Here is a 12828-nt window from a genome sequence, read left to right on the forward strand (position 1 = left end):
CTCAAATTAGGAAATAGAACCTAGATAAGGTACTTTCACTGGTGCAAGATTTTTGCCCTGTCCTCCCCTTGTGTGTTGAGCTTTACCATGTAAGAGCTGGTTCTGGGAATGCCTTGATCGTTCGGGCTAGTTTGGAATCCGGTGCTCAGAGGTAAGGGCAGGTTTTGTTTTACCCACAGTCCATTTTATTTAGTTACGCCTCATTGTTATTCATGCCAGAGTGGGGTATTCATCTTTTGGAATGCACAGAGGGGGAGTGGGCATCTACTGAGGATCAAACCACTTTAATGTATTTCTACTCTCTACAGGTGAGCAGGAGAGGGTAGCTGACCACTGGGTTCTGGTCCTCTATTTTGTTGAGCAATTTACTGCAAGGGTGGAAGGAGGGCCATGCCTTCCTTGCAGTGTTGTTCTTGTTCTTTGGCCACTTGCTGCTTCTTGTTTGTGAGCTGGTTCAAGGCCTCCTTGTTATTCTCAGACATATCTCACTTGAAAGAAAGGAACATACTTCTGTGTTACGTGATTGCCCTGGCATGAGTGTTTTCCATAAATTAACAAAGTAACAACCCTCTCATCCCCTTGAAATGTGTAGAAGGAAAAAGATGGCGACAGCCCAGAGTTTACTTTCAGCTATTAAAGTTGAAAAAATACAGGACTTTTCTAGGATTCTATATTGTGGGCCGTTCAGTGCCCAGAATAGGCATTGGGAGAACATCCCGTTTAAAAGTGGCCAAATATAACTGATCTGTGCTGAAAGTTGTGTTTTCATTCACTTTTGTTTTTACGTCTCGCCTACTAGACAGCGCATGTGCTGTCTGTTGTGGGATGCACTGTCTACTTCAGCTTGGAGACCACCTATTACTTACCATTGGTTAGCTTTACTGTTACTCTCATTTGCTTGCTTCTTATTCATTAGCTTGTGTGGGATTTACTTCCTTTCCTTGTGTTTGCCCTTCCCCTGAGCATGGAACTTGTGTCATCTGCTGCTCATTTTTCAGGTCCTACTTATTTCTTTTTGTTTAAGCACTCCAAAAAAGTGCATATGTTTTCCATCTGTCTCCCTCATCTACTTCTCCCCCTCCACTGTGCTCGTGTTGCTCTTTCCCTGCCTGTGTTCATTTTACTGCCCCTCCATAAAGTGTTTGCCCTTCTGTGCTTCTTCCCTGCTCCACGTTGATCTCTTGTTCATTTGCTGTCCTCCTCCCTTGGCCCACGTTGCTCTCTCCTCCTCTTGCTTCCCCTGCTCCACTCTGTTCTCTCTCTATTTGCTTCTCCCACCCGTGCCCCCTTTTGCTTCCTATGTACTGTTTGCCCCCTCCATTTTGCTTTCCCCACACATGTTGCTTCCGATCCCCTGCTAGTGCTCCTTTTTTCCTTTTAGTTTACTGATGCAATTCAGATAGGTAAAAAAAAATAATAAAAGTGCTGGCATCATTTTGAAGGTACATGCATGCTTGTGGAGCATCCCTATAAAATACGTCCTGGGCTTTTTTCCTCTTTATAGCTATGCTGTGCAGCATTGGGATGCTGCACAACATGACTAAAATGACTGGCAAAGCCAATGTATTCCACAGGTGAGACCTATTGGCTGAGAGGAGTCTATTGGCTTTGCCAGTTCTTGTTGTATGGAGGTTTTCCGTTTAGTTTGCCCCTGTTCAAGCATACATATATAATGTGCACAAAGTGGGACTTAGTACTGCAGTAAAAGCCACTGGCCAGTACAGTATTCAAATGTCACCCCCCCCTGAGGAATACCAGGTAGAAGCTGCATCAGGGACCTGCTTTGGAAAAAGGTAAGAGACTAGAGATACTCCCCAAACCTCTCCAAAGAGTTAATATAGCCCTGTGCTGGTATCCCTGAGAGAATAAGTAAAACTCTCTCCCCCACCCACAAATAATGGTAGAGCTTCCCAGGGCGCATGTGCAATAAAGGGAAAGGTGCAAGTGGAACCTCAGAATTAACCCAGCTTTTTAAGGGAAGATCCACATGAATATCAGGGCTCACCTACTTCAACAACAAACAGATGAGTCACTCCAGTAATGTGCCTGCCACACAAGGTGTAACATAAATGGATTTTTTTAGTGCTTTGTGTGTCATGAGTATTGCATGCATTATGAATCCCCTACTTATAGGACACTTCTGAACACAATGATCTTTTTCCAGTAACTGACCTTCTGAGCAGTTTACGTATGTTCTTCCTCAGAGTCCGTCTCCTCCACCTCCTCATATTCAACTACTTCCACAAGTTCTTTCTCTTCATAGGTTTCCACTTCTTGTTTCACTTCAGGCATTTCTTTTGCCACTTCATGGCCTTTTACATCATTAGCCCCAGAAAGGTGAACGTTTCTGCAAAATATTAATTGACATTAAAAAAGACATTGTTATGGTCTTTGAGATTAAAAAATACCGGCCTTTGTACATTTAGAATATGTCAAGCAAAATGAATGATGAAGAATGGCATGTGAACAGTAACAGTAAATGTGCCATTCATTCATTGGGAATTGCCACTGGGCGTTACCACACAAGGTCCCCTGAGGTCTGGAAAGGAAGGTTGAGTGTTAGCCCTAATCCAGAAGACCTCCTTTACTTGGATCACCTAAAACACTCTACATACCAGTACCTTCAATGGTTTTTCAAACACATCGAACAAATTCCACATCATATACTACATTCCATGGAAAAAATCCCCCACCCACAATAAAGGGCGCACCCTTAATCTTATCATCTGCAAAAAGATCCACCTCATAGGCCCAGTAGCACACCAGAGCAAAGTCACCGTCACAGTTCTTTAAATACGTTGATCCTGATCAATATAACGACATTTCATTCAATATAATTGTGTCCATTAAACTGTGCCAAATAACACAGAAAACTTCAAATAATGGTCCAATTCCACATTGAGATGTCAATTGGTAAACTTTTATTCCAAAATCACACAGCAGCCGACGCGCATTTCGCCCGACAGGGCTTCCTCAAGGCTCCAAGATTAATTTTTCTTTCAAGTAAACATTAGATCTCTCGCAAAAAATGTAAGTCTTCGTTATGATCCTAACCATATTACGTCCTCACTGCTGTCCTGAGTTCCGACAGCTTAACATCATATTCTTTCAGCGTTTGCGACTTCTCGTTACGCCATTATGTTTTAAAAAACGCATGTGGGATAATAGTCATAGATATGGTCCCAGGACTGATGATCGTTATAGTTTAAACAATTTGGAATTTACACGCCTAGACTGATGGTGACTGGATCTGTTATTATGCACTTGACAAGTCACATTTGAATCCCTGTGATAGGATCATAACGAAGACTTACATTTTTTGCGAGAGATCTAATGTTTACTTCATTTAATTCATCTTGGAGCCTTGAGGAAGCCCTGTCGGGCGAAACGCGCGTTGGCTGCTGTGTGATTTTGGAATAAAAGTTTAACCATTGACATCTCGACGTGGAATTGGACCATTATTTGAAGTTTTCTGTGTTATTTGGCACAGTTTAATGGACACAATTATATTGAATGAAATGTCGTTATATTGCTCAGGATCAACGTACTTAAAGAGCTGTGACAGTGACTTTGCTCTGGTGTGCTACTGTGCCTATGAGGTGGATTTAACTTTGGGACTACATTGTAGTCACAAAAAATATAATACTTTCGGTGGATAAGTATTTGGCATTGTATTAGCACCCAATATTGTATGGTTAGAAAGTGATATATTGGAATCTTTATGACATATGTACACATGATGATGTGCAGATTAATATTACATATTCACCTATTCGTTCTATGTAAATATCTGCAAAAAGATACCTGATGGGTAGGAATGGTAAAACCTTTAGGTGTCTCCAACAAGTAGCTTGTGAGCTACCAGTAGCTCTCCAGCTACCTGTGAGTAGCTCTCCTGTGTTCAGCCCAGCCTACAAATATAGGAGCTTTTGCTTGGTTGAATTATTATATCTATACTAAAATTTAAAAGCATGTTCTCAGGATGAAAATGTGTCTATTTTCAGAACTCATGAGCTGATGTTTGACACAAAATTATTTCGTTTTCGAAATGTTTTAAAACTATTATTGTGAATGTGAATTTAGCTTTTATTCGATATGCAAGATATCTTGTAAGCACAATAAAACTACAATCATTACAATATACAAAAAACAATGCTACAAGAAGCCAGTAAGAAATTCATAAAAAGATAAAAGGACATAAAAAGCCCGTTATTAAATTAGCTAAAAAAGAATTAAACAGCTACTGACAATCTCTTACAGCGAATAAGCCAAAATGACTTTAGAAATTTTGCTGTTCCACAAACTATAGGGGGGGAAGTGTCCGTAGTTAGGATACGCAAGGCTACTAGGTGGCTACATGTGCCCATATTACGACAGAGGGGTTTCAACCAGGAACTCCTAGGCCTTGCATAATCCGGGCATTCAAATAAGACATGCGCAATGGACTCAACCCTACTCGGGCAACATGCACAGTTGGGAGAAAAACGGGCCGCTGATGACCAACTCGATACCACTGCACCCAGGGGGAGGGATCCAACTCTAAATTTAAAATAAAGGGCTCGGTCAAAGGGGAGAGTGATCAAGTCCAGGTAGGGTTCAAAAGCCACAATGTCTTTAATTTGCAAAAAGGCGACAGTGGACTTGCAGTGGTTAGAGTTTGTAATTAGACGCTCCACAGTCCATTTCCAGAAAAGCGCCTTAACAACTTCTTTTGGAGGGGCTGAACGTGATGACCAACAGCCTCCTAATCCGATCATCTCCAGAAGCTTTTTAGTTTCTCTTAACCACTTTATCTTCGCCCAGCCCCCCAGACTCATTATTTCCCCCAGGGCATCAGCATAGGATTTTAGTTCTTCACCCCTCCAGATTCGTGTCCATAGCAGGAGCGGGCGAAGCTGGGCCTGGTCTTTAATGTTTTTACAGCCCGTGTCCAACCGCACTGGTACAGATGGTGTGCTCAGTGGAACGGAGATAAAGGATTTCAGAAGCTTGCTCTCCGCTGTCTCTAGGGCGTCCAATCGGCAGTGGCCCCACAGTTCTGCCCCATACAAGGCTGATGACACTACTTTGGCCTTGTAGATATCAATTACTGGGGTAAGTGATCTCCTAGGAGAGGCCCTGAACTCCCTCATGAGGGCACCTCCTACTCTCCTATGATTGAGAACCATTTTATCAATATGATTAGCCCAAGACAACCTATCCGTAATTCGAATACCGAGGTAATCGAATTCGGCTACTTTCTCTAAGGGGATCGAGTTAAGTGTGGGTGGACGGCCCAATTTCTTAGGAGGATTTAGGACTAGATATTTAGTTTTGTCCACATTTATTATTAGTCCTTTTGCAGCACAGAACTCCTGAAAACGCGTTAGTAATTTCTGGAGGCCTTGAGGGGTCTTCGAGATCAGGAGCGTATCATCCGCAAAAAGCAGGGTGGGGATACGAACTCCTCCGAGACAGGGGGCGTCGGCTGGTTCTTGTTGAAGATGTTTAACCACCCCATTCATATATAGTGAAAATAGGGTGGGTGCCAAGACACAGCCCTGTCTTACGCCCCTGGACACTGGAATCTTCTCAGTGAGTTCTCCGTTTTTACCCCAGCGGACCTGAGCAAAGGTATGGGCATGTAGGCTAATGAGAAGGGACAAGATGTAAGGGGGTAGTCCCAACTCATAAAGTACCCTCCAAAGATCTTCCCGGGGGACTAGGTCAAAGGCAGTCTTCAGGTCTATAAAGGCCAAATAAAGACTACCCTTGCCCAGTTCCACCACCTTCCACCCCAGTAGTGCCAGCTTAAACACCTGTTCTATTGTCCCCATACCAGCCCAAAAACCTGCCTGAAAGTCTGATAGGATTTTTTTCTCCTCCACCCAATCGAGAATCCTTCCAAGGATAGCTTTACCAGCTATCTTTTGGGTGGAGTCAATCAGACTTATAGGGCGGTAGTTCCCAGGTGTTTCCCTGCACCCTTTTTTATAGATCGGGACCACCACCGCCCCTTTCCAGGATTCTGGCACTGCCCCTCCCATCATGATATCATTTAGAAGAGCTGCTATGACCCGTGCCCAATCCGCTGGGTATGCCCTCATAAGGTCCCCCGGAAGGCCGTCTGGGCCCGCTGCCTTGCGAGGGGCTACCCACCCTATAACCCCCTCAATCTCTAAGGGAGTGAAGAGATCATAGGTGTGAGGTTCGGTTACTCGTGTGAAGTCCATCCCCACGTTGCGTTCCCCATCTAGGGGGAGGTATAGGGTCCCAAAATATTTTACCCAGCTTTGAGGCGGGATGTTGCAGGGTCTCATAAATGCATCGGGGTTTTTCCGCGTGCTTATGAGATGCCAAAAGGCCCTAGAGTCCCTAATTTTACTAGCCTGGAGCAGGTCTTCCCAGTATTTATCTTCCCACTCCCTCTTGGCAAGTTTAAGGGACTTATTGTAGGCCTTCCTTGCTTCCTGTATCACACTACGGGACTTAACTTTGAGCGCCTCAACTAACTTAGCCTTATGAGCCCTGCATGTTTGGGTATACCAACCATCGACTGGATTTTTAAAGTCTTTGTTACCCGACTTGTTATGGTATAATGTAAAGACGTTAGTTAAGGCTTCTACCAGGGAGACGAAAAGCCCACTCACACTACCCACCCCTTCCAAGGAAGTTCCAAGAGTTGTTACCGCGTGGTTTAAGTGGAATTGAATTTCCCCTACCTTTGCCTCTGATAAAACCAGTTTAGCCCATTTTATTCGTCTACCACAAGGGGAGACTTCAGACTCATCCAGGGGTGCGGCTACCCGGTTAATGTTATCCTTACTTGAGGGGCGCCACCACTGGACCATACATAAAGAGAGCAAGTTGTGGTCACTTTCCGTCGAGGGGACCACCTGCATGTCCCTTACATAAGGCCATAGGTATACGTCTATTAGAAAATAATCTAACCTAGAGGTATGTCCTGGCCTATTGTACGTGTGGACACCCAGCCTATCCGAGGATGTCCTCCCATTTGCTGCCCTTAAGTTGAATTCAAGGCTCAGGGAGTATAACTGGAGCGCCACTTCTGACCACCTTCTAATCGGTGGGATTTCCAGTACCGGAATCCCCAACCTGGTATCCTCCTCGTCTTGGTCGAGGGAGACGTCCGAGCCCAAGGGCTCGAACGTACAATTCATATCACCGGCAACCAATGTACGAGACTTATATGGGGTATTATTTAGCAAGGTCTCGAGGAGAGATATTACAGGGGACTTTCTCCCGCCCACGGTTCCCCGGGCATACACATTATAAACATTTAGGACAGTTCTTCCCCTTTGATCTATTAGGGTAATGTTTTGTATGTCAGGGGAGCCTGTGGGAAACTCCAAGACTCTGCAGTCTAGAGAAGCCGCGACCCAGATGAGAAGGCCACCCGCTGGTCGCCCTCTCCCTGTTTCCGAAACCTGCGCAGGGGAGGAATAGGAAGAAAAGCCCACCCTATGGACCGGTACACAGCTCCATGTCTCTTGGAAAAGGCACAGGGAGTGCTCATCAACCGAAGCAGTAAAATCCGGTAGTGCCAATTTTCTTGCAATCCCTGCGACATTCCAGCTGAAAACCTTAAAGACTAGGTCCGTCACAGCTGAAGAGTCGCTGGGCGCCAGAATGCCCCTGTCTATGGACCTCCTCGGAGAAATACGAGGGGAACAGGGATCATGTCCGGTGGATATAAAGTCGCCTATCCCACTTGTAAGATTTATTGTGGAAGGTAATACTCCAGCTGGGTCTGCTCTACTCCCAGTTTCCAGTCAGTAAGGCCCTGGTGCCCACAATTGGTTCTCCCTGATATCCCCTGAGACCCCAGCCCAGTTCTGACCAAAAACAGGGGGACTTAAACTTCCACCAGTTGATCCAACAATTTTCCTAGGGTAAAAATAAGAAAGATCTACCACTTTAACCCCCGGAGCCCCCATACTTTTAATAGGAGTACAGATCGATGGTACTACTCTTGGGTCTTGGAAGTTTATGATTATACAATCCCCTTCCTGCGTTTTATTCCCCTGCCCTACCCAATCCACTCTGCGGACACTTAAGATAATACCATCCACACCCAGCGGGATTGGTTTGTTTGCCTTCAGCCAGTGGATACACTTGTTCTTGAGTGAATGATGGTTTTCCAACTGGCCTTCCTTTAGAGGGGGCACATTAACCATGACTGCAACAAAAGGTTGACAGTCTGGTGGGAGGTTTACTGGGGGGATCCGTCGAGCTGACTTACTGGGGGCCGGTGAGAGGGTAGATGTGGCGGTAGGTTGGGATGCAGACCTAGGGGCTTTCTCTAGCGCTAGCCCATTAAAATTGCTATGTGCCCCTGGTTTTCTGGAGACTTCCATTTTACCACTAACAGTCTGTGGCTGCTTTTGTTGAAGAGGCTTGGGGTTATTTATGTCAGGCTCTATGTGAGTTGTTGAACCCTTATGTTTTGGCCCTGTTTTGGGACGGGGGGGAGATATGAGAGCTGGAATTAATGGACTATTGGGAACAGCCTTGTTAAGACATGTTGGGTGCTTAGGGTCTCTCTGAGGCAAAGGCTCGTTCCCCTTTGCACCAAAGTCCTTGTTTTCAGTCACTCTAATTATTTGTTTGAATGTTGTTTTAAGTGACTGAAACCCGTCAAGGGTTGATTGCTCAAGTTTGTCTATCCTTTCCCCTAGACCCTTGACTTGAGTTAGTAACGGTTTCAAGAGGCTGTATACCCTCTCAAAAATATTTTCAACCGTTGCTAAGTCAGGGAGCTTTGAAAACTTGACAGTGTTTGCGTCTGGGTCTAGCCCCTTGGAAGAGATCAGAACATCACCATCTATGTCAATTTCATTCGATATGGGCTTACCCCTTGTGGGTTTCGTACCAGATCCAGAAGGCTTTCTTAATCTTTGATAAAGAGCGGCCTGTCTCACTAGGCAACCCTTTTTACGTTTCCGTAGCTTTTTGCTTAGGGGCCTATTCTCCTGTCTAGTGATTGGAGTTTGGGAGTTCGGGGAAGACCTAACTAGCTCCCCTTCTGTTAAAGATAAGGGCGCAGTGAGCGGTATTGAGGGCTCCAGCTCACTGATAGCTTCGCTTGGGAGATTTGTTAATAATGATGTGGACAGCTTACCAAGGCCATCGTCTTCCGCTGTACCTATAGGGAAAAGAGCAGCCAAATTTTCCAGCCTACCTATATTATGCTCTATACCAGCCAACTGGGGGGGGTCTGTATAAACACCAGGCACACTAGATGGAGAAACGGGTTGAACCTGGGCACTGGCCGGTATAAACGGTTGGGCGTCGACCCCCAAGGATGAGCGTCTTGAGGGGAGGTAAACCTCAGATAAACGCCGCTCAGACATAGCAATCTCCTTTTCAATTACCGCCGCCACCCTGGTGATGAAGCGGTCCATAGTTCCTATGATAGGGCTCGCCACATTTGGCCCCTTTTCGCCTTCGTTCCTTAACAGCTTTCCGGAACGAGTAGACATAATTTTCCGGTAACAGAGCGGGGACACACACCGAGCGTATGAACTCACAGATGCTGGAGAGAAAAGGGACGTGGCCCAGCCCGGCCTCCTTCGGCCTCTGACGGCCACAGACGGTCCTGCCCTTGTCCCGGGCTTCTCCCGGCGTCCGCCCGCGCGCGTCCCGCGACGCGGGGGAAGCAGCGATGTTGTATGCGCCTCCGGGCGCTTGGTTGTCGTCAGGGAGCGCCGGGGCACCTGGGAGTTGCAGTTTTCCCCGCTCGGTCAGCGCGACGAAGCGGCAGCCCACAGCCAGCGAGGGAGCACCACCAGAGCACCAACAACGCCAGCGGCGCTACAGGGAGGGCAAGGACGGCACCCCCGCCGAGGAGCAGGAGCAGGAGCAGGACAGCCCGGTAAGGTTTTGAATTTCGCGCTTTTCCCACCTCATCAAGGAAGCAGCGATGTTTTATGCTCCTCCGGGCGCTTGGATGTCGTCAGGGAGCGCCGGGGCACCTGGGAGTTGCAGTTTTCCCCGCTCCGGTCAGCGCGACGAAGCGGCAGCCCACAGCCAGCGAGGGAGCACCACCAGAGCACCAACAACGCCAGCGGCGCTACAGGGAGGGCAAGGACGGCACCCCCGCCGAGGAGCAGGAGCAGGACAGCCCGGTAAGGTTTTGAATTTCGCGCTTTTCCCACCTCATCAAGGAAGCAGCGATGTTTTATGCGCCTCCGGGCGCTTGGATGTCGTCAGGGAGCGCCGGGGCACCTGGGAGTTGCAGTTTTCCCCGCTCCGGTCAGCGCGACGAAGCGGCAGCCCACAGCCAGCGAGGGAGCACCACCAGAGCACCAACAACGCCAGCGGCGCTACAGGGAGGGCAAGGACGGCACCCCCGCCGAGGAGCAGGAGCAGGACAGCCCGGTAAGGTTTTGAATTTCGCGCTATTGAGTTGGGGAGTTTTAGTATTCATAGTATTACCTCAGTGACAGGGGGGCTGTAGCTATGGCTTTTATGTATTACCCATGTACAGTAATTTTACATTTTCAAAGGATTTTTTTACATTAGTGCTGGAAACTCTGCCTCATATACTCATTTGGTCCCTTTCCATTGTAGCTCCTATTACAGAAAGGGTTTAGAGACCCAAATCCTTTTTTAACATCTCTCCGCAACTGCAGATTTCCAAAAAGCAATTGTGAACAGGGATGACCGGGAAAAGAAATCTCAAAGATAAATCTACCAGAGGCAACAAACCAGAAACAAGCTTGACTCTGCAGCTACAATATAACTGTAACAAATCAGAACCAAGCAGCCCATCTAATGAACAGCCACATAGCTGGAACATTTGAACATTCTGAGAAAACCTTGTAAAACATTCGAAATACAGAGGCACACCTCAAACATAAAAGGATACAGCAAAATAAAAACGTCCAACTGGTACTCCCTGGACTTTAACAATTGGAAGGATTGGGGGGCGTGCCTTCGCGGCGAAACAACATGGCTGCCTGCTAGGTTTTCTCTGAGACCTCCTTTCCTGCCCCGTCAATCCACCACACTTATCCGACCTTCCGGTGTCGGATCCGCACACCGGAGGAGAAGCGGTGCATTTTGCTGCAATCCTGACCCTAAACGGACGTCGGGGGACAGAGATATCCCATTCGGCGTTTGCGGCCTACTGGTTGGAAGAAGCCCGGACCTCGAGTGGGTGTGCCCGCCGTCGCTGAGCTTGCCGGTGGATCCCCATCCCCGAGGGGGGCGCGAACCATTGAAGCGGAGTACACCAACACCAAGCGAAAGCCCACACTCGGAGACGCCGCAAATCTGCGCCCGCCCCACTGCCTGAAAACAACACATCAGACCTGCTCTGTCGGGGCTGGACTCCGGTGATCGGACACAGGAGTTTCAACCGGCTGCCTGCTGAAAGGTGCATCTGCACACCGAAGCGGACGCAGTGCATGGCCCTGCAGTCCCACACCAGTAAATACGCCTGGGGCTGGGATTGTGACACTCATCGTCTGGGCCCCGGGCCCCCCCCCCCCAGTGCAGACCATGGCCCAGGACAAGTGCGCCCACCGCAACGAGACCCAATTGTGTCGCCAGGCTCCCCATATGTCACCATGGAGAGGCCGCTAGCCTCCAGCATGGACCTTACTGATACCGTGTGCGGCTCCGGATCCTGGGGCATCACCAGTCCACGCTCTTCCCAGCTACTGAGCCTTTGACCACTGGTCCTAAATTGAATGGGCACTAGCCCATACCGTGAAGAGATCCAGGAGGGGCCTATAGTTGTGAGTAAGGAGCATGCGCTCTTGTGTCATCGCGCTTTCATCGTACCCACCGCTGGCTTGCGACCTACGCCCCAAGTGCCCCCCCACCAACTGGCCTTTGCTCGTGGTTCCGCGTTCGAGCCCTGGCGCAATGGATATAAACCCAGCAGACCTACCAAGCAGTGCGCAGTTGGCCCGAGGTGCGGACGAAGCCCCAACCATGTCTAATGCAAAGGGTACAAAAACATCCCAGCAAAGTAGGCTTGACCGCTACACCTGTCCAAAGGCGGACCTGCCCGAGCGGAGGGGATACTGGCGACAAACAACAGGATGGGGCGGAACATGATCCTTCGGAGCCCACAATGAAGGACTTAATGGCAGCTATCACTGGGGTGCGCACATCCATAGACACTCTATCCTCTGAAGTGACACTGATTAGGGCTGACCTCACGAAATGCAGGGAAAACGTCAAGCAGCTGGAGCTCACCACCACCAGCCTTGTGGAAGACACCTCACAACTACAGACGGACATCAGGGAACTCCAAGCGTTCCGTAAGTTCGCAGAAGACAAACTGGACGATTATTCGGGACGCTTGAGACGTAATAACATCCGCGTTCTCGGTGTGCCGGAGAAATCAGAGGGTCCTGCCACCGACCTGTTCATTGAAAACCTGATCACGACGAAGTTGCAACCCAAGGGCCTGTCCAAGCTGTTTGTTGTTGAAAGAGCGCACAGGGTGCCTGGGGGTCGCCCGAAACCGGGAGCCCCCCCGTCCTATACTGACCCGGCTGCTAAATTATAGAGACAGAGACATAATTCTGCAGGCTGCCAGGGTTGCAACACCGATCAAAATGGACAACTCAGAAATCGCCTTCTTTCCCGACTTTACCCAAACAGTGCAGATGCGTTGACGCTCATTCATGGATGTCAAACGAAGGCTGCGTGAAAAAGGTCCCAAATACGCCATGCTCTTCCCTGCGCGTCAACGAGTCGAGGCTGATGGGAAAACTCGCTCCTTTGACCTACCAGAGGTGGCATCTGACTGGCTGGATAGCTGAAGGGCCTCACCGGAATGGAGCCCCAGTGACCATTGAAGCAGACAAC

General features: G+C 48.3%; 1 protein-coding gene across 1 annotated transcript in view; it reads right to left on the reverse strand.

Moving 5' to 3' along the window:
- LOC146821407 (uncharacterized) overlaps positions 1 to 12828 on the reverse strand; it is a 1203178-nt gene that overhangs the window by 93068 nt on the left and 1097282 nt on the right. Inside the window, exon 66 of the mRNA XM_085609844.1 lies at positions 2173 to 2347. Within this exon, the coding sequence (XP_085465970.1) occupies positions 2185 to 2347 (163 nt within the window). The 3' untranslated portion in view covers positions 2173 to 2184. The remainder of the gene's footprint in view (positions 1 to 2172; positions 2348 to 12828) is intronic.

The sequence above is a fragment of the Triturus cristatus genome, chromosome 6, assembly GCF_964204655.1.
Source record: "Triturus cristatus chromosome 6, aTriCri1.1, whole genome shotgun sequence".
Lineage (NCBI taxonomy): Eukaryota > Metazoa > Chordata > Amphibia > Caudata > Salamandridae > Triturus > Triturus cristatus.